The sequence below is a fragment of the Heterodontus francisci genome, chromosome 23 (genome assembly GCF_036365525.1).
Source record: "Heterodontus francisci isolate sHetFra1 chromosome 23, sHetFra1.hap1, whole genome shotgun sequence".
Lineage (NCBI taxonomy): Eukaryota > Metazoa > Chordata > Chondrichthyes > Heterodontiformes > Heterodontidae > Heterodontus > Heterodontus francisci.
Window position 1 is genome coordinate 31,087,782 of NC_090393.1, and position 22,159 is coordinate 31,109,940.

Consider the following 22,159-nt stretch of genomic DNA (forward strand, 5'->3'; position numbering starts at 1 on the left):
ACCCTAAAATTTTACCTTGCAGATAAGATATTTCCATGATACAATTTTGCTCTGTGCATAATTTTAGTTCTAGGTCCCATTTCACTGTCTGTGCCATCCATCAAGCACCTAACTATTCTAATCCCATTTTCCAGCACTTGGCCCATAGCCTTGTATGCTATGGCATTTCAAGAGTTCATCTAAAGACTTCTTAAATGTTGTGAGGGTTCCTGCCTCTAACCCCTCTTCAGGCAGTGCGTTCCAGATTCCAACCACCCTCCGGGTGAAAACATTTTTCCTCAAATCCCCTCTAAACCTCCTGCCCCTTACCTTAAATCTATGGCCCCTGGTTATTGACACCATCGCTAAGGGAAAAAGTTTCTTCCTATCTATCCTATCAATGCCCCTCATAATTTTGTGTACCTCAATCAGGTCGCCCCTCAGCCGTCTCTGCTCTAAGGAGAACAACCCTAGCCTATCCAGTCTCTCTTCATAGCTGAAATGCTCCAGCCCAGGCAACATCCTGGTGAATCTCCTCTGCACTCTCTCCAGTGCAATCACATCCTTCCTATATTGTGGTGACCAGAACTGTACACAGTGCTCCAGCTGTGGCCTAACTAGCGTTTTATACAGCTCCATCATAACTTCCCTGCTCTTATATTCTATGCCTCGGCTAATAAAGGTAAGTATCCCATATGCCTTCCTAACCACCTTATCTACCTGGGCTGCTGCCTTCAGTGATCTACGGACAAGTACATCAAGGTCCCTCTGACCCTCTGTACTTCCTTGGGTCCTACCATCCATTGTATATCCCCTTGCCTTGTTAGTCTTCCCAAAATGCATCACCTCACACTTCTCAGGATTAAATTCTATTTGCCACTGCTCTGCCCATCTTACCAGTCCATCAATGTCGTCCTGTAATCCAAGGCTTTCCTCCTTACTATTTACAACACCACCAATTTTCATGTCATCTGCGAACTTACTGATCATACCTCCTATATTCATGTCTAAATCATTAATGTACGCTACAGACAGCAAGGGTCCCAGCACAAATACCTGCGGTACACCACTGGTCACAGGCTTCCACTCACAAAAACAACCCTCGACCATCACCCTCTGCTTCCTGCCCATAAGCCAATTTTGGATCCAATTTGTCAAATTGCCCTGGATCCCATGGGCTCTTACCTTCTTAACCAATCTCCCATGCAGGACCTTATCAAAAGCCTTACTAAAGTCCATGTACCCTCATCTACACATCTAGAGTTACCTTCTCCAAATTCAAATCAAGTTTGTTAGACATGATCTCCCCCTGGCAAAGCCATGCTGACTATCCCTGATTAATCCTTGCCTCTCCAAGTGGAGATTAATCCTGTCCCTCAGAATTTTTTCCAATAGTTTCCCAACCACTGATGTTAGACTCACTGGCCTGTAATTACCTGGTTTATCCCTGCTACCCTTCTTGAATAATGGTCCCACATTCACTGTCCTCCAGTCCGCTGGTACCTCTCCTGTGACCAGAGAGGATTTGAAAATTTGTGTCAGAGCCTCTGCTATCTCCTCCCTTGCCTCACATAAGAGCCTGGCATACATCTCATCTGGGCCTGGGGATTTATCCACTTTTAAGCCCACTAAAATAGTTAATACTTCCTCCTTTTCAATGCTAATTTGTTCAAGTGTATCACAATCCCCCTCCCTGATCTCTACACCTACATCGTCCTTCTCCAAAGTGAACACAGATGAAAAGTAATCATTTAAAACCTCACCTATATGAGATTGACACTGTGGTCCCTAATGGGCCCTACTTGTTCCCTGGTTATCTTCTTGCCCTTAATATACTTATAAAACACCTTAGGATTTTCCTTTATTTTGCCCGCCAGTGTTTTTTCATGTCCCCTCTTCGCTCTCCTCATTACTTTTTTTTTTAAAGTACCCCCTACACTTTCTATACTCCTCTAGTGCCTCCGCTGTTTTCAGCCCCCTGAATCTGCCATAAGCCTCCTTTTTAAAAAAAAAATTATCCAATCCTCTATATCCCTTGACATCCAGTGTTCCCTGGACTTGTTGGTCCTACCCTTCACCTTTACGGGAACACGTTGGCCCTGAACTCTCACTATTTCCTTTTTGAATGACTTCCACTGGTCTGATGTAGACTTTCCTACAAGTAGCTGCTCCCAGTCCACTTTGGCCAGATCCTGTTTTATCATATTGAAATCAGCCTTCCCCCAATTCAGTACTTTTATTTCCATAACTATGTTAAATCTTTGAGTTATGGTCACTATCCCTGAAATGCTCCCCCACTGATACTTCTACCACTTGTCCAGCTTCATTCCCTTGGATTAGGTCCAGTATCGCCCCTTCTCTTGTAGGACTTTCTACGTGCTGGCTCAAAAAGCTCTCCTGTATGCACTTTAAGAATTACGCCCCCTTTAAGCCTTTTGCACTAAGACTATCCCAGTTGATATTGGGGAAGTTGAAATCCCCTATTATTACCCTATTATTTTAACACGTCTCTGAGATTTGCCTACATATCTGCTCCTCTATCTCTCCCTGACTGTTTGGAGGCCTGTAGTACACTTCCAGCCAAGTGATTGCCCCCTTTTTGTTTTTAAGTTCTACCCATATGGCCTCATTTGAGGAACTTTCTAAGATATCATCCCTCCTTACTGCAGTAATTGACTCCTTGATCAACAGTGCAATGCCACCTCCTCTTTTACACCCTCCCCAGTCATGCCTGAAGATTCTATACCCTGGCTAAATTGAGCTGCCAGTCCTTCCCTTCCCTCAACCATGTCTCTGTGATAGCAATAATATCATATTCCCATGTGTTAACCAACGCTCTCAATTCATCTGCCTTACCAGTAAGACTCCTTGCGTTAAAATAGATGCAATCCAGCCTTGCATTATTCGCTTGTGTCTTAACAGTTCTATATTTGCTCTGCCTTCCAGACTGACTTAGTTTCTCTTCTATATTTGACTGTGCATCACCCCCTACTGTACTCCACTCTGTATCCCACCCCCTGCCAAATTAGTTTAATCCCCGCCACCAGCACTAGCAAACCTCCCTGTAAGGATGTTGGTCCCGTTCCGGTTCAGGTGCAACCCGTCCAACTTGTACAGGTCCCACCTTCGCCAGAAACAGACCCAGTGATCCAGGAAACTAAAGCCCTCCCTCCTGCACCATCTCTTCAGCCACACATTCAGCTGCTCTATCCTCCTGTTCCTATACTCACTAGCACATGGCACCGGGAGTAATCCAGAGATTACAACCTTTGAGGTCCTGCTTTTTAATCTGCTACCTAGCTCCCTAAATTCTTGTTGCAGGACCTCATCCCTCTTTCTATCAATGTCGTTGGTACCAATGTGAACCACGCCCTCTGACTGTTCACCCTCCCCCTTCAGAATGTCCTGCAGCCACTCCATGACATCCTTGACCCTAGCACCAGGGAGGCAACATACCATCCTGGAGTCATGTTTGCAGCCACAGAAACGCCCATCTGTACCCCTTACGATAGAATCCCCTATCACTATAGCTTTTCCACTCTTTTTCCCCCCTTCTGTGCAGCTGAGCCAACCGTGATGCCACAGACTTGGCTCTTGCTGCATTCCCGAGAAGCTATCTCCCCCAACAGTATCCAAAGTGGAAAATCTGTTAGATAGGAAGATGGACCCAGGGGACTCCTGCACTACCTGCCTAGCAGTCACCCATTCCCTTTCTGCCTGAGCAGTCTTTACCTGTGGTGTGACCACCTCCCTGTACGTGCTATCCATGATGATCTCAGCCTCGCGGATGCTCCACAGTGTCCCTAGTTGCCGCTCCAGATCTGAAAAGCAGATTTTGAGTAGCTGCGACTGGAGTCATTTCCTGCACACATGTTTGCCCTGGACACTGGAAGAGTCCCTAACTTCCCACATTGCACAGGAGGAGCTCTGCACGCTGCCGAGCTACCCTGCCATGACATACCCTTAATTTACTCCCTTAAATTACCCAAAAATTAGATTTACACTAGGGACCTAGATTCCCTAAAAAAAAAAACTACCCACTATATTAAAAAGAACTGTAGACCTTTCTCTTTACTTTGGTTACTTACCCATCTATTTAGCGTTATTCCCTAACAGCAGTTACTCACCAATCACCTTGCAGCTTTCCTGTGATGTCACTGTTGATTTATTTCTTCTTTTTTTCAAATCTCCGGCGCACCTGAACTGCTCTCCGCTCCACTCCCAGAAGGTAAGTGAAGGCCCCGAGCTTCGTGCTGAATTGATCCACTCCCGGTTCTAGGCGTTCTCACACAGGTCCGACTGCTTTCCACTCCTGGAAAGTAAGTGAAGGGCCCGAGCCTCATGCTGAATTTATCTGCTCCCGGTTCTAGGCATTCCCACACAGGTCCTACTGCTCTCCGCTCCACTCCTGGAAGGTAAGTGAAGACCCTGAGCTTCGTGCTGAATTTATTCGCTCCCGGTTCTAGGCGCTCCCACACAGGTCTGTCTGTCAAAGTTAGTGGAGTGTAATATTGAGTGGGATGTAAAACCAGCATTCTATCTGATCCTGGGGGTTTTGTTCAATTTACCCATGTTTCTAAGAATATACAAAAATTATGGACTTGTTATTTTAAAGAAAATGCATTTATTTCAGGTAAATATGACGTTCAATTGTTTCTTACCTTGTCATATGTTATCTGCAAATAAATCTGGACAATAGTGTGAGCATGTGTGCAATGGTCTATTGTGTAGTACTTTTCCATCTTTTGAGATAAGCAGAGAATATTCTATGCATTCCCCATATTTGCTACTCAACTGACTGCAGTTTATTGTTGGTTAGACCTGAGCTACACTCATGCATACACAACAGAAAGTCAGAGCTTTCAGTTCATAACCAACCTCAGTCTGTTACTCCTTAGAGAGAGAATATTGATAATTGCACACGTAGCCGGGTGTTTTTGTCTTAACTAGGTCATGAAAACCCTACATGCCAAATGGGAAATTGGTTGGAACCTTGCCTGAGACTTTTACTAGACATTTCTACAAATAACCTTTAAAAAGGAAAGCTGGCAGCCAAGATGGCCACTGCAATTTACATATGAATCAACAACAGAGTAGACCAGAGACATGATTGACTCAACCTAGCCAGAACAATGGGGTGCTCTCTGATTAAATTACCTGAAATGGCTTCATCAACACTGTAATCAGGAGCCATTGACACCCATTGACTTTGAAAGAACCAACCCCCCAGATTGAGGTGAGAGCCTTGAATCTCAGAATATTCCAGAAGGACTTCATTAAAACACAGAGGGTTGGGAATATCATGTGACTGCTGTGCAGCTCTGGCGAGACTAAGCTTTGTCACTCAGAAGGAGAACAGTAACTAAGCTAACTGAGATGAGGAGAAATTTCTTCACCCAGAGAGTGGTGAACCTGTGGAATTCGCTACCACAGAAAGCAGTTGAGGCCAAAACATTGTATGTTTTCAAGAAGGAGTTAGATATAGCTCTTGGGTTTAAAGGGATCAAAGGATATGGGGCGAAAGCGGGAACAGGTTACTGAGTTGGATGATGAGCCATGATCAGAATGAATGGCGGAGCAGGCTCAGAGGACCGAATGGCCTACTCCTGCTCCTATTTTCTATGTTTCTATGTAAGCCATCAAGGGAGCAGCACTCTCTCCAGTAAAGATCCAGAGAAGCCTCAGCTGCAACTGCTAAAGCCTCAAACCTACAGATCAGCACAGCCAACAGCTAGAGGACAAAGATCAAACCCCGTCTTCTGCCTTCCGGAGCCTGAGAAGCAAGCCCGCAAACATGTAAGTGGCCCAGCGAGGATTTCAGGACTACAATTTCAACTGTGGACTCTGGGACTGATATTCAGTATTTAAATTCCATTTATTCCAGACTCTATTCCAACCACCAATGCTGTTTTCCCTCTGTAATCTATTTGTGTTTGTGCATGAATCTTGTGTGAATGTGTGGGGGAGTCTTGTGTGAATGTGGATGTGTAGCATATTTTAGTAATTTTAACTGGTTTAGTGTTTAAGGATAATAAACTTATATCTTTCTTGTTTAAACTCAAGCAAACCTGTCTGATTGGTTCTTTGGCAATTATATCAGAGGAACAGGAGCAAGTGCTCACTGAGGTGGTAAGTTCAATCACTGTGTTAAAAGGATAAACCCTGTTGCGGTCAAACCAGAGAAGGAGCGAAAGGGGGAGCCTGAGATCCCTTCCTCACATGGCCGTAACAACTAACTAAAGGAAGTGAAATTTCTGTCAGTAAAAAGGTTTCCTAACTTACTATTAATATCAATGCAATTCTATAAAATGCACAGAGGTGTAATGTGCAGTCTGTAATGGAATGAAATCTGTTGCACTCATTGCTGCTTGAAAACTTATTGTAAATTCCAGTTTGTTGCTGTTCTAATAAAACTTTATAGAATCTGTGTCTGTATAAAATTATATTTGAAGGATGTGAAAACATGCGGAAGGATAAAATACACTCGATTTTCAAGTGGATACAGGAGTCGGCCCTCCAGAGCAGGTCTTGCAGCAACTATCTAGCACCCTGACCGACAGTGCATCAGAAGATTTGGAATTAGCAAGTACCCTAAATGCCGTACTATAGTGGAGCATTTGGCAACAGTTTCAGAAGTTTTTGCAGGCTGTGAACGTCACATTTGAATCTTTCTAGCTTTTTTTAAAAATACAGGCACTCCCTTTATTTAAAGATTTATCCAGCTGCACTGGTTAAGGGAGCAAATAAACATTTCTGCTTCCCTAGAAACCAGCAACAGCAATGCTGCTATGACATTTGTTGGATTTTCCAGGATTCTGGATGTGTTGACAAGCGTGTGTCTTCAGAGAATTAGATAACTTACATCAAGCAAGGGCATTGCTCTACAAAATTATAACCACTGCATGATAGCAAAAATATTAGTCCAAGATTCTCCAATAACTACTTTTTCTCATTTCTCCCTCAAAGAAATTAGCAAGTGGCTGAAGGTCAATCTACATTTAAATATCACATCTCTCAGAAATCTCTCAAAATGGTTCATGTACAATGAATAACTTTGAAATGCAATAACCTTATCGCATGTGATACCATCTGGTGCAGAGGGCTTATTAACTAGCCTTTCATCTATAAGGCCCATGATCAAAGGCAGCCTCAAGTGATGAGATAAAAGTTGTTTTTGTCCGCTATCTGCAAGGGTCTCTTTCAATCCAGTTCCTAGTGGGCACTGATCCACAGCACAAAACCATCTCTAATTTGGAACTAAATTAGCAATCTTACTCAAATAGATGACAGGTTGGTGGTGTGGAAATGGAAAGCTGTCACACTGGAACAATAGGGTGTTCTCTTTTGAGTGTGGCCCAGAGTAGAGGAGCTTTGATCTACATATAACTGCGAAAAATTTCATCTTAAAATGCTAATTGAAAAATATTCAATTTCCAAACATGAATCATCGCTTAGTACGATAAGTACAATATTCACTTTTTATTTCCTACCCACTTCATTTTTAAACCTCAGAACATCTGAGCAACTTGTAAAAGCTTGAGCATACAGAACAAGCAAGGACATATTAATGTTCCCACCTTCTTATGTAGCAACATGTAAGTGACAACTGTTGTTGCGCAACATCCCATAATAAATAAGGGACAGAGCTTAGAGTTTGAACTATAACAACCAGACATATGTTGCAAAATGCAACAAACAGCAAATTTTATTATCCAGGCACCTAAATGAACTGTCTTGCTGGTTATTCGTGGTTAATGGTCCCATAAGGTGCTTGTGCCACTAAACCAAAATAACCTGACTAGTAGAGTTCCGATTAGTCACATTCTTATTGGGGTATGAACACTTAGAGGGTCCTATCTATAAAGGAACTGTCCGGGCAGTCCTAATTAAGGATTTGCCTGAATGATGTTCTACAGGTCCAGCACTCAGATTCTGGCACAGCCACTTGACCAAAGAAGCAATTTCCTTGGTGAGCTCTTTGAAACCAAATTCAACAGTTTCTTGGAGCTGTAATAGGTTGGAGTTAATTGTGACCAGCCTGGAATCCATATTCTGTAGAGTGGTTTCGACTGAGCTCACAGTGGAACTCACCTCCTCCACAGCTGATTCTATCTGACTGTTTCCAGACTCAATCACACTTTGAAGCATATTCACCCCAGCCTGCAAACTGACTTGCATCTCTTCTAGTTTACACTGGAGGTTCTCTTTCACTTCCCCCATCTGGATCTGCCCATCTGTCTGTAACATTACCAAAGTGGACGGAAGGTCAGCACCTGGCTGATCTTTTTGAGTTTTCCATTCTTTTCTTCCTTCTATCCTTACTTCGTCCTCAACCAATGTATTATTTTGCTTGCCTCCTTGTTTGGCAGTTCCAATTCCCAATTCCTGCTGTTTTAGAGGTTCTTTCTGAATCAGACAATGGTCTGAGGTAGAAGTTGCCATCAGTTTATGTTCCGCCTGCTGGCTCCTCTGACCTAGTGATTGTTGGTTGGAACACTCTGGAATTGCTGTATGTACAGCATTGTTAGTATCAAATGGGGAAGGAATTGGTGAATTAACTTTTCTGCTGGTCGTCTCTTTGAATGTTTCCGGAGCATCTGCAACAAAATTGTGAATCATGATGAGTGGCATTTCATGAAGTTTTGTATCACGCCCTATAGCTGATTCTTATCTATTACAACACACTAAGAAGGGTTACCACATAACAAAGATAACAAAGATAACAAAGATAATTACAGCACAGGAACAGGCCCTTCGGCCCTCCAAGCCTGCGCCGATCCAGAGCCTCTCTCTAAACATGTCGCCTATTTTCTAAGCTTCTGTATCTCTTTTCTTCCTGCCCATTCATGTATCTGTCTAGATACATCTTAAAAGACTCCATCGTGCCCGCATCTACCACCTCCGCTGGCAATGCGTTCCAGGTGCCCACCACCCTCTGCGTAAAGAACTTTCCACGCATATCCCCCCTAAACTTTTCCCCTTTCACTTTGAACTCGTGTCCTCTAGTAATTGAAACCCCCACTCTGGGAAAAAGCTTCTTGCTATCCACCCTGTCTATACCTCTCATGATTTTGTACACCTCAATCAGGTCCCCCCTCAACCTCCGTCTTTCTAATGAAAATAATCCTAATCTACTCAACCTCTCTTCATAGCTAGCGCCCTCCATACCAGGCAACATCCTGGTGAACCTCCTCTGCACCCTCTCCAAAGCATCCACATCCTTTTGATAATGTGGCGACCAGAACTGTACGCAGTATTCCAAATGTGGCCGAACCAAAGTCCTATACAACTGTAACATGACCTGCCAACTCTTGTACTCAATGCCCCGTCCGATGAAGGAAAGCATGCCGTATGCCTTCTTGACCACTCTATTGACCTGCGTTGCCACCTTCAGGGAACAGTGGACCTGAACACCCAAATCTCTCTGGACATCAGTTTTCCCCAGGACTTTTCCATTTACTGTATAGTTCACTCTTGAATTGGATCTTCCAAAATGCATCACCTCGCATTTGCCCTGATTGAACTCCATCTGCCATTTCTCTGCCCAACTCTCCAATCTATCTATATTCTGCTGTATTCTCTGACAGTCCCCTTCACTATCTGCTACTCCACCAATCTTAGTGTCGTCTGCAAATTTGCTAATCAGTCCACCTATACTTTCCTCCAAATCATTAATGTATATCACAAACAACAGTGGTCCCAGCACGGATCCCTGTGGAACACCACTGGTCACACGTCTCCATTTTGAGAAACTCCCTTCTACTGCTACTCTCTGTCTCCTGTTGCCCAGCCAGTTCTTTATCCATCTAGCTAGTACACCTTGGACCCCAAGCGCCTTCACTTTCTCCATCAGCCTGCCATGGGGAACCTTATCAAACGCCTTACTGAAGTCCATGTATATGACATCGACAGCCCTTCCGTCATCAATCAACTTTGTCACTTCCTCAAAGAATTCTATTAAGTTGGTAAGACATGACCTTCCCTGCACAAAACCATGTTGCCTATCACTGATGAGCCCATTTTCTTCCAAATGGGAATAGATCCTATCCCTCAGTATCTTCTCCAGCAGCTTCCCTACCACTGACGTCAGGCTCACCGGTCTATAATTACCTGGATTATCCCTGCTACCCTTCTTAAACAAGGGGACAACATTAGCAATTCTCCAGTCCTCCGGGACCTCACCCGTGTTTAAGGATGCTGCAAAGATATCTGTTAAGGCCCCAGCTATTTCCTCTCTCGCTTCCCTCAGTAACCTGGGATAGATCCCATCCGGACCTGGGGACTTGTCCACCTTAATGCCCTTTAGAATACCCAACACTTCCTCCCTCCTTATGCCGACTTGACCTAGAGTAATCAAACATCTGTTCCTAACCTCAACATCCGTCATGTCCCTCTCCTCGGTGAATACCGATGCAAAGTACTCGTTTAGAATCTCACCCATTTTCTCTGAGTCCAAGCATAACATTCCTCCTTTGTCCTTTAGTGGGCCAATCCTTTCTCTAGATACCCTCTTTCTCCTTATATATGAATAAAAGGCTTTGGGATTTTCCTTAACCCTGTTTGCTAAAGATATTTCATGACCCCTTTTAGCCCTCTTAATTCCTCGTTTCAGATTGGTCCTACATTCCCGATATTCTTTCAAAGCTTCGTCTTTCATCAGCCGCCTAGACCTTATGTATGCTTCCTTTTTCCTCTTAGCTAGTCTCACAATTTCACCTGTCATCCATGGTTCCCTAATCTTGCCATTTCTATCCCTCATTTTCACAGGAACATGTCTCTCCTGCACGCTAATCAACCTCTCTTTAAAAGCCTCCCACATATCACATGTGGATTTACCTTCAAACAGCTGCTCCCAATCTACATTTCCCAGCTCCTGCCGAATTTTGGTATAGTTGGCCTTCCCCCAATTTAGCACTCTTCCTTTAGGACCACTCTCGTCTTTGTCCATGAGTATTTTAAAGCTTACGGAATTGTGATCACTATTCCCAAAGTAGTCCCCTACTGAAACTTCAACAACCTGGCCGGGCTCATTCCCCAACACCAGGTCCAGTATGGCCCCTTCCCGAGTTGGACTATTTACATACTGCTCTAGAAAACCCTCCTGGATGCTCCTTACAAATTCTGCTCCATCTGGACCTCTAACATTAAGCGAATCCCAGTCAATGTTGGGAAAATTAAAATCTCCTATCACCACCACCCTGTTGCTCCTACATCTTTCCATAATCTGTTTACATATTTGTACCTCTATCTCACGCTCGCTGTTGGGAGGCCTGTAGTACAGCCCCAACATTGTTACCGCACCCTTCCTATTTCTGAGTTCTGTCCATATTGCCTCACTGCTCGAGTCCTCCATAGTGCCCTCCTTCAGCACAGCTGTGATATCCTCTTTGACCAGTAATGCAACTCCTCCACCCCTTTTACCTCCCTCTCTATCCCGCCTGAAGCATCGATATCCTGGGATATTTAGTTGCCAATCATGCCCTTCCCTCAACCAAGTCTCAGTAATAGCAATAACATCATACTCCCAGGTACTAATCCAAGCCCTAAGTTCATCTGCCTTACCAACTACACTTCTTGCATTAAAACAAATGCACCTCAGACCACCAGTCCCTTTATATTCATCATCTGCTCCCTGCCTGCTCTTCCCCTTAGTCACACTGACTTCATTATCTAGTTTCTTACAGGCTTTTGTTACTACCTCCTCACTGTCAACTGACCTCAATTGGTTCCCATCCCCCTGCCACATTAGTTTAAACCCTCCCCAACAGCGTTAGCAAAAGCACCTCCAAGGACATTGGTTCCAGTCCGGCCCAGGTGTAGACCGTCCAATTTGTAATAGTCCCACCTCCCCCAGAACCGGTCCCAATGTCCCAAAAATCTGAACCCCTCCTTCCTGCACCATCTCTCAAGCCACGCATTCATCCTGACTATTCTTTCATTTTTACTCTGACTATCACGTGGCACTGGTAGTAATCCTGAGATTACTACCTCTGAGGTCCTACTTTTTAAACTTGGCTCCTAACTCCCTAAACTCTGCTTGTAGGACCTCATCCCGTTTTTTACCTATATCATTAGTGCCTATGTGCACAATGACAACTGGCTGTTCACCCTCCCCCTTTAGAATGTTCTGCAGCCGATCTGAGACGTCCCTGACCCGTGCACCTGGGAGGCAACATACCATTCGGGAGCCTCGTTTTCGACCACAGAACCGCCTATCTACTCCCCTTACAATCGAATCCCCTACGACTATAGCCCTTCCACTCTTTTTCCCGCCCTTCTGAGCAGCAGTGCCAGCCACGGTGCCATGGACCTGGCTACTGCTGCCTTCCCCTGGTGAGCCATCTCCCTCAACAGTATCCAAAACGGTATACTTGTTTTGGAGGGAGATGACCGCAGGGGACTCCTGCGCTGTGTTCCTGCTCTTTCTCTGCCTTTTGGTCACCCATTCCCTTTCTCCCTCAGCAATCCTAATCTGCGGTGTGACCAATTCACTAAACGTGCTATCCACGACCTCCTCAGCATCGCGCATGCTCCAAAGTGAGTCCATCCGCAGCTCGAGAGCCGTCATGCGGTCTAACAAGAGCTGCAGCTGGACACACTTCCTGCACGTGAAGGAGCCAGGGCCATCAGCCATGTCCCTGAGCTCCCACATTGAGCAAGAGGAGCATGATACGGGTCTGAGATCTCCTGCCATTTTTAATCTTAAGTTTAAACTTAGTTAAATGAAAAAGGAACGAAAAGTTTTTACCAATCACAATAAAACCAGAGAAATCGAAAAAGCCTTACCTTATAAACACCCCACCGAGTCCTTTTTTTTTTGGTTAGAGGAGGAGGGCGGGTGGGAGACACTACAAGTGTGGTGTCTCGGGTTCAGAAACCGCCCAAATATATAGTGTTTTACTTACCCAGCAGCCCCCTGGCCTCCGCCGAAAAACAAAAGGAAATTAAATTTACTTTCAAACTGACTTTCCCAGCTGCTCACTCGCTCACACGCTGCTCCCGAAAAAGCTGCTGCACTGAAAGGAAAGTTATTTTAAACCGCCCAAATATATAGTGTTTTACTTACCCAGCAGCCCCCTGGCCTCTGCCGAAAACATAACTATAATATATTAAAAATCTTCCATCTGCATACACTTTCTGTCATCCTTCTCCATTACAAATTATTTGTGTAGGTTTGCATCACTAGAGAGTGTAATTACAGTTGTCATGGAACTTTTTTTCCCCTCTGTTTAAAAACAGTGTGCTGTTAAGACTGTTTAAAAACAGTGTGCCTTTAAGACTAAGGGGCACAGTGTGCCAGCAGCTGCACCTGTTTCCTAAGCAACAGCGAGAGAGAGGAAGTCACATGGTGTATTATAACCTTTGACTGTATAAAAGATGGCTTAAACCAGTTTGATCTGGAAACCAATGAAGTGTGCTCTGAAGGAAGAAGTGGTCTATATCTCAGCAGAAAAATCTTCATGAGCTACAGGCTGTGCTATTGCCTAAACAGGAAAAAACCTCTGGAAAAAGAACATTTGCATTGTTGGAGGTAGTAAATTTCTTTTTTAACTTCCAAATCTAAGACGTCTCTGCCTCAGAAGTGACTGTTGTCTGTTTGTGTTTGCTGGAATTCTCAGTAAAGTTTCTACTGACAGACTACCAATTTTAAAATCCAAATAGACTTGTTGCTTTATGCCTTGTTGAAAGAACTGTGTGATGCCTGCTGCAACTTTGAACGCCTATCCCTTAGGGTCTGTTTGTCGAATTTGCCTGGAGACTTTGAGTGGCATCTGACTATTCTACTCTGGGACACCTCACCAACTGGGAATGTAACCCACAAAGACTTACAACCCAGCTACTTATTTATTCCTAAAACGTCATTTTTAAACCAGTTAACAGTTGGTTTTTGAATGTATGTGTGTGTGCATTAGGGTTAAGAAATAAGTTATAAAGTCTTTAGATGTAGGTTTATCTCAATATTGTTTAAGATTTAGTTTATTAATAAATAAATTGGGTGGCGCAGTGGTTAGCACCGCAGCCTCACAGCTCCAGTGACCCGGGTTCAGTTCTGGGTACTGCCTGTGCGGAGTTTGCAAGTTCTCCCCGTGACCGTGTGGGTTTCTGCCAGGTGCTCTGGTTTCCACCCACAGCCAAAGACTTGCAAGTTGATAGGTAAATTGGCCATTGTAAATTGCTCCTCGTGTAGGCGGATGGTAGGAGAATGGTGGGGATGTGATAGGGAATATGGGATTAATGTAGGATTAGTATAAATGGGTGGTTGTTGGTCGTCACAGACTCTGTGGGCCGAAGGACTTGTTTCAGTACTGTATCTCTCTATTAAAAAAAATAGTTAATTTGTTGTTGTTTAAAGATAACTGTTTTGGTCTGGGGGTTACTAAAGTGTTTAATTTGGCTAATTTCTGGTAGGTGGGAAAACTTGGGATTACACTTGGGGCAAGATTTTAACTCATTCAAAACCCATCAGTGTCGCAGTGGTTAGCACCGCAGCCTCACAGCTCCAGCAACCCGGGTTCAATTCTGGGTACTGCCTGTGTGGAGTTTGCAAGTTCTCCCTGTGTCTGTGTGGGTTTTCTCCGGGTGCTCCGGTTTCCTCCCACATGCCAAAAGACTTGCAGGTTGATAGGTTAATTGGCCATTATAAATTGCCCCGAGTATAAGTAGGTGGTAGGGAAATATAGGGACAGGTGGGGATGTGGTAGGAATATGGGATTAGTGTAGGATTAGTATAAATGGGTGGTTGATGGTCGGCACAGACTCGGTGGGCCGAAGGGCCTGTTTCAGTGCTGTATCTCTAAACTAAAACTAAAACTTACACAGAGTTAAAATTGAACCCTTGGTCTCAACTCCCTGTATGCAATGTCATTGGATATTGACAAGTATATAAATAAGGTGTTTGGCATTTTGTTTCATGTACTAACTAAATCGTGATTGGTTTAGTCTCATGATATAAAATATATGGACATAATAATTATATTGCAAAATATTTAGGTGGTAACAGAATTACTTCCATTCTAATCCCAAATCCTCCCCCTCACAACTGCTTGACAATCTTATCTCCATCTCTTCAGTTCCCTCACAAAAATAAAAGACTGCAATCTATTCCCCACCAGACGCAAGGGTAAGGAATCCTGGTAAACAAGTAACTGTAGTCCTCTGTATTACCCAATATGCAGTAACATTTTCCTTTAGTGTTTTCATTAAAACATTCGCACATAAAACTTGTGTGGGACACAGTGTTGATTTTAGGTAATTTTTAATTAAACCATTGGCATTCTCTGGAGCATACCATGTTCCTCAACTATCATTTTCTACCATTTGAACATTTTTTAATCAAATTCACTTTACTCTATCTTTTCTATCTTTTGGCCTTCTCGGTAGACATTTTGCTTGGTTCTTCATCACAGACAAGCCAAATGATCATTTAATAGGGCCTCATACACTGGTCAGCATATATTATAATTGAAGCTACCCTGTTAAATGTGAGATTCCAAATGTTAGCAAAATCCTGTGTTGAATCCATCATAATTCTATTATATTCTGAAAATTAACCACATGCGACAGCTTAAGCCTGAAAAAATAGCAAATTAATGCTTTTACGCAACATACAAAATAAACAAATTCTGACACTAATATAAAACAAAACAGCTAAAACAGAAAACAAACACCATATCAATATTTCATTAGGTCTGAAAGCAAGTGGCTAAATGTTTATTTGTCTCACCCAGGAAGTGAGTCAGCTCTTAAAAAGGTAATTGTATCACCTTTATACATTATTAAATTACCTAGATGCATCCAAGAAACCAGAAAAGCAGAAGCTTCTCCTTACCAGTTGAATCATGACTTTTTGGAAAATTATGTCCCAATGTCCTAAAAGGAATAACATTAAGAAACTATAACATGTAATCAAATATGCAATGGTTTCATGAAATATATATGTGAATGTAAACTCTTGAAATTTCAATAATACATTCTAAAACAGTATTCATTCTAACACATGCTGCTTACATTGGAAAAAAATCATGCATGCATCCCATTGAAAGAAAACGGCATCAATGGGAAAAAAATATAAAAAAAGCACCTGTACCGGTTTAAATTTGTGGTCTTAATTATATATCATTCAACGGAACAAAGCTGCTCATGTTACAAAAGCCAAATTTTTTTTCTTTGCCAATGTTAAATTTTTCCTCCCCTTTATTAGGTCCTCAATTTCCTTACTAGCTGGGTTCGGCTCCTCTCTTTACAGGAGACTGTCACTATGTACTTACTCAAGTGTGGAAATTGAAGGGCATGTCAAACTTTTTAAAAGATTTCTCTTCTTCCATTGATCATCACAAGATCACATAACAGATATTGATAAGAAGGGCCAATTGGTCTATCCTAGCTCATCCATCCAGCGCAAACTTGCTATCTCCCATCACAGCATTCAACTTTTGCTAATTGATTGCAAAGTATTTGCCTCCACTACTCTAACCAAGTCCATTTTATTATTAGTCACACTGAAGCAAAGAAGAACTCCCTGACGAGTTATATATTTGACTTTCTCTGCTTTGATTCTGAACCCCCTGCTCTAACTGCCAAGGTTTATCTTAAAGTACTGCTCTACATTTACCATTTCTACTCTTGAATGAATGATTACTGTTACAAAAAGTAAGGAATATTGTCCAGTCTATTCAGAGTTTGATGACTGAATGCAGCCCAGGTTGTTAAAATTTTTGTAGGGGTCTTGGCTCAGATGACTGACTCCCCCAAAAGGAAATGGGGTTCTTCAGGATTCTCAGAAAAAAAGGGACCACTGATAACACCACTACGGAACCATTCAAGGGACACTTAGGAAACCTCCTCATTTCTCTTATGGTCAAGTCTACCCCAGATCATGGTGAATTGCTTTCAGGCAGTCTCCCCCAGTTCTTACTAAATGGTCCACAACATTAAACTATCCATAATTTGGCACAAAATTGGCACAGGAAATATTTTTTAAAATGCTATTAAAGGACAGATTACTGTGCTTGACGTTTGGATTAAGGGTCAATGTTAGAACAGAGCAAAGGGAACTTTACATCCTTTTGTACCTTACTTGGAATTGCATAATGCTGATGCAGGGAGCTTAAAGTGGGAAAAAAAATTGTCCTTTTACAGAAGTTAAATTTTGTATTTTTGATGGTAAGTATTCTCTAGCTTCCCACTCTATTTATGAAATCATCTCTTGATTGATTAGCTACTCTTGTAATTTACTTTAATCATCTTCTACATGATAGAGAACCTTTGTGGAAATAAGCTACAAGTCCTGAAGCAGAACACTTAAATAAAATCAAATGAAGGCACGTAAATTGGAATCCAGATACAAAATTGATGCAAGCTTTAAGCTTACAAAAGTATATCAACTATTAAACTGGTAAAGAGATACTTTAGCATGCAAACATCCATTGTGTTTATTCTGAATGTACCATCCAATAATACTTAAATTGAAAAGGAATCTTTGACCATGAAAACCAATATGACACTAGAAAATGGATGGAATGTTTTTAAAAGTTCTGCAGTGTCAGATTTATTTGGCTGAAATAATCCAAAAAGAGGTCTTCAATAAAAAGGTATATTTTCTCCTCAAGCTTAATTTCCTGATGTTGATATGAGGCACTTGAAATTAGAGAAGCCATGACAGTCTAAACAGCAACTGATAACTTGCAATTCAACAGCAACAGTGAGCATCGTTATCCATGTTAATGTTTCCCTACACTTCACCACCCCCAACCCACAGTATCCCCTTTCTTTGTAGCTGTAAATAGCCCCTGTGACCCAGGGGAAGAGGGAGGCTCCATCTCCTATGGGTGAAAAATCATCAACGATAAGTATTATCTTTTTCACTTGGTGTAGAAGGCAAAAGCAAGGCTAGCCAAGCATATTTAAAATATAATTAGCCATTTAAGAAAGGATCATCTGATTTCCCCTTTTTAAAAAAAAGAAAATGCCTTTTACTTCACTTTAAAAGCATTGCCATGCAAAATGGTCCAATGGTAAACAAGGATCCCATGTCGGGATCCCAGTGACCATTGTCTGCCAGATATAAAAGGACAAAAGAAATGCTACGGGAATGAGAACTGACGAGAAAGAGTACGGAAAAATTAAAGCAACAAGGTGCAAAATGCAACCAGAATATCAACTTAATCAGCATGAAACCGTGTTTGTTTGTTTTTATCTCTTTTAAGAAACTTAATCAGTGGAGATGGAAGGAATTTCAGCATAATTCCTCATGAATACAAAATTAATTGGGCCACGGAAATAACAATTAAATGCAAAGAAATCTAGTGAAATGAGAAAAAGTACATAAAGCACCAATAGCCTTCCAAGAGCGGAGTTCCTAGATGAATATGACAAACAGGCAACAACTACCGTTTGATTCCGAGCCTTGTCTATCTAGGCAGAAGTCAAGGCAGTACAGAACCAGTAGAGGAGATTGAAAGCAGCATAAAAGTATGTGTTCTTCTTACCTTGCCTTGCATGGTTGCTGCAGATCTTGGTAAATGGGATCTCGATCGAGAAAGGTAACCTGTTTCCTGGTCTGCATAATGAAAGATTTGTGCCTATTTTTTTCCTCCTCCAAACTCACCACCGCTGAGCACCAGCTGGTGGGTTACCCGGAGTCCCAGTCACTGCAGAGTGAACATTCAACCCACACATGCGCACAATGGGCAGAACTTAAAGCGAATGGGTTTTTTTTTGCAGAATATAGCAGTGAGGTCTAAACATACTTAGATTATGCTATTGAAGCTATACATTATTTAAAGGTTCTGCTTTGCAACGGCTTACACGTAAGGGAGTTATAAAATACTGTCTGTGCCATTTATGATATAACTGGTTTAATAACTACGTCTCAAGTAATTATTACGTGTTTTTGACTGGGTCAGTTTTAAATTTTATTTTCACTAATTATTATACCAGCTTGTTAATAGTTTACTTGGCTTTTGTTTTGCTGACCCACATTGGCTCTCAGTTAAGCAACGTGGTGATTTTAAAATTTTTCATCCTTCTTTTCAATTCTCTCCATGGTCTGGCCCACCATGTCGCTATAATCTCCTCCGACCCCACAACCGTCTGAGATAGCTGTGCACATATAATTCTGACCTCTTGAGCATCCTCAATTTTAATTGCTCCACGATTGGCAGCTGTGCCTTCAGTTACCTAGGGCCTAAGCTCTGGAATTCCCACTCTACACTGCTTCATCTCGCTATCTCGCTTTCCTCCTTTAAGAAACTCCTTAAAACCTACCTCTTTGACCAAGCCTTGGGTCATCTGACCTAATATCTCCTTATGTGGCTCAGTGTCATATTTTAAAATGCCCCTGTGAGGCACCTTGGGATGTTTTATTACATTAAAGGTGCTATACAAATATAAGTTGTTTTTATCAGTGGTGAGAGAGCGTGAACTAATGAATTCACAAAATTAAATGATGAACTTCATGCAAGTTCGCTCCAGTTGTGCTGCAGCAGTTATTCATGAACTACAGTGGAAACTTGCAGTGAAGTTTCTTTTGTACAGCTTTGCAGGAAGTTTGCAGGTTTTGCAGCTCTATCTCCAATGAGATGCACTTAACCACACATTGCATGTATGCCTCTCCATAAGGAGGTCACAGTTATCCCAATGGAAAGTAAATCACATATATCTCCATTGGCATCTCAATTACATGTATAACTTCATGTGAAGTAGATTTCAAATGGGAAAGATGATATTTACTCTCACTAAGATGTTGATCACACATAGTAATTAAAATATACCCCCAGTGGGAAGTAGGTGATGACTGAATGTAATGGATTGCAAATATGCCCATGGAAAATAGGTTGCAAATATCCACATTACAAAATGGATCATACATAGAGGATTACATACATATTCCTCATGGGAAGTAGATTTAATAGTGGGATGTAAGTATCACCTTCAGCTGCATCAGGACATTGATCATGCATGTATATCCTTAAGCAAAGTAAATACCATAGACCTACATTAGAAGGCAGATCACACATAAACCTAAACTTCAATGGGAAAATAAAACACACAATCGCCATTGTGATGTAGAGTACACATATTCCACATAGGAAATGATTCGGATATATCCTCTGGTATGTAGGACACAATTACCCCAGAGAAGCAGACCACATATATCCCTATTGGGAGGCAGTGTACACCTATAAACTCATGGCCAGTAAAGTATATATTTATTTTTGATTCTGTGCAATAGAACTAAACATAAATCTTGCTTATAAGAAGAACAGCATGTTGTTAGCAATTTTACCCACTGAAATGCACGAGAAATCTATCCATGGAAGTAAAGTTATATTTTATCATCGCCATTATTGTTAGTAAGAGGATAGGCAAAAAAATCTCCAAAATGTTCACATGCTTCTTCATTGGAAAGTATAATATATTAATTTACAGCAGTAAATGACACAATCCTTCTGGAATGAAGGGAGAAGAGCTGTTTTCTTTATACTCACTTCAATATCTAGGTCATCTTGTTGCAGTTTGGTCTTTTCTCAGTACCTTACAGCTTGGTGACAGTTTATGCTTTTAAGAGCATAAACTTGAGTTCTTTTTGCTGTAGTCGGGTAGCAAGCCCAGGTCTAACAATTACCTCCAATTATGGTAAATTGCTTCCTGGAAAGTAATTAGGATGTTCATTCTGTCTCCTGTCAATTTGGAAACTAGAAAATATTCATGACATGTCACTTTGTACAGGTGAAACTATTGACTAGATTTATTTGTAAGGCTGCGTTTGCTGGCAACGCTACCACTAGCAAATGCAGCATGTGCCACTAAAACTTCACAGTCTGCGACTTCAGGCAGCTGCCAGGATTAAAGATGGCGCTGCTCAAATAATCACACGAAGGCAACCTGACCTAAACACATGGCAGCACACAATGGCGGGAGGGAGAGAGCGAGCGAGCGAGTGGGCCTGGGACAGGGGGGAGCGGAGCGGGGGAGCCGGCCGGGGACTGGGGGGAGCGGAGCGCGCTGGGGCCGGGGAGTGGAGCAGGCCAGAGCCGGGGGGTGGGGTGGGAGGGAGTGCAGTGGGCCGGTGAAAGGGGGCGGGGGAGCGGAGCGGGGAGCAGCCAAAAGAGCGGAGCAGCCAGAGCCAGCACCGAGAGGGGGAGCGGAGTGGCCGGAGAGAGCAGCGAGGGGGGGAGCGGAGCGGCTGAAAGAGCGGAGCAGCGAGTGGGGGAGCGGAGCGGCCGGAGAGAGCAGCGGGAGGGGGGGGAGCGGAGCGGCCGGAGAGAGCAGCGGGAGGGGGGGGAGTGGAGTGGCCGGAGAGAGCAGCAGGAGGGGGGGGAGCGGAGCGGAGCGGCCAGAGAGAGCAGCGAGGCGGGGAGCGGAGCGGCCAGAGAGAGCAGCGAGGGAGGGAACGGAGCGGCCAGAGAGAGCAGCGAGGGAGGGAGGGGAGCGGAGCGGCCAGAGAGAGCAGCGAGGCGGGGAGCGGAGCGGCCAGAGAGAGCAGCGAGGGAGGGAGCGGAGCGGCCAGAGAGAGCAGCGAGGGAGGGAGCGGAGCTTGATGCACGGGTGAATACCCATTAACGTTGCATTGCTGTACGTGTAAAGCACATGTGCAGAGGCCGACCAGCACATTGCCCGAAGATGCACACGTCACGCGATGACGTCATCAGCGCATGCGCTAATCAGTCCTGGCAAGTCGGAACACAGCGCACGCGCAGAGAGCAGGAGCCCGTCTGCGCATGTGCGCACTTTGGCGCAGCCTGATGATGTCAGTGGCCGGCTGCGTTGTCAGGAATCACTTTGTATTTGGTTTATAATTAGAAATAATTCATAGAAACACAGGAAACTGATTAAGGGACCTTTTGCACTAAAAGGTTACTGTTGGTGTGAAGCAGCTTTAGCTTTGCACCAACATTAAATTTGTGTATTGTAATCAGATTAACGGCCTGAACTGAATCCGAGGTGAAGCAGGGAGACTACTAATTCCAGTGAGTTCTCATTCGATTTTACCCCAGGGTCACTCCAGTTCCTGACTCCAGACTGGCTGCATTTATGCAATAACTACAGCATCAGTGGAAAGAAAGATCACTTTGCAGCAAGTCTACAGTTGTAGCATAAATGCCATCATGCAATTTACATTTTAAACAACTGGTTAAAAATGTCTGAAATAAAAAGCAGAAAATGCTAGAAAAGGGAG

At 43.1% G+C, this 22,159-nt stretch overlaps 1 protein-coding gene across 1 annotated transcript in view; it reads right to left on the reverse strand.

The window, feature by feature from the left end:
• LOC137382983 (protein FAM216A) overlaps positions 1 to 18,546 on the reverse strand; it is a 41,012-nt gene extending 22,466 nt beyond the window's left edge. Inside the window, exons 1-2 of the mRNA XM_068055566.1 lie at positions 18,468 to 18,546; positions 15,809 to 15,849 (exon numbers count right to left, since the gene is read on the reverse strand). Of these exons, the coding sequence (XP_067911667.1) occupies positions 15,809 to 15,820 (12 nt within the window). The 5' untranslated portion in view covers positions 15,821 to 15,849; positions 18,468 to 18,546. The remainder of the gene's footprint in view (positions 1 to 15,808; positions 15,850 to 18,467) is intronic.
• Positions 18,547 to 22,159: the final 3,613 nt, after the last annotated feature.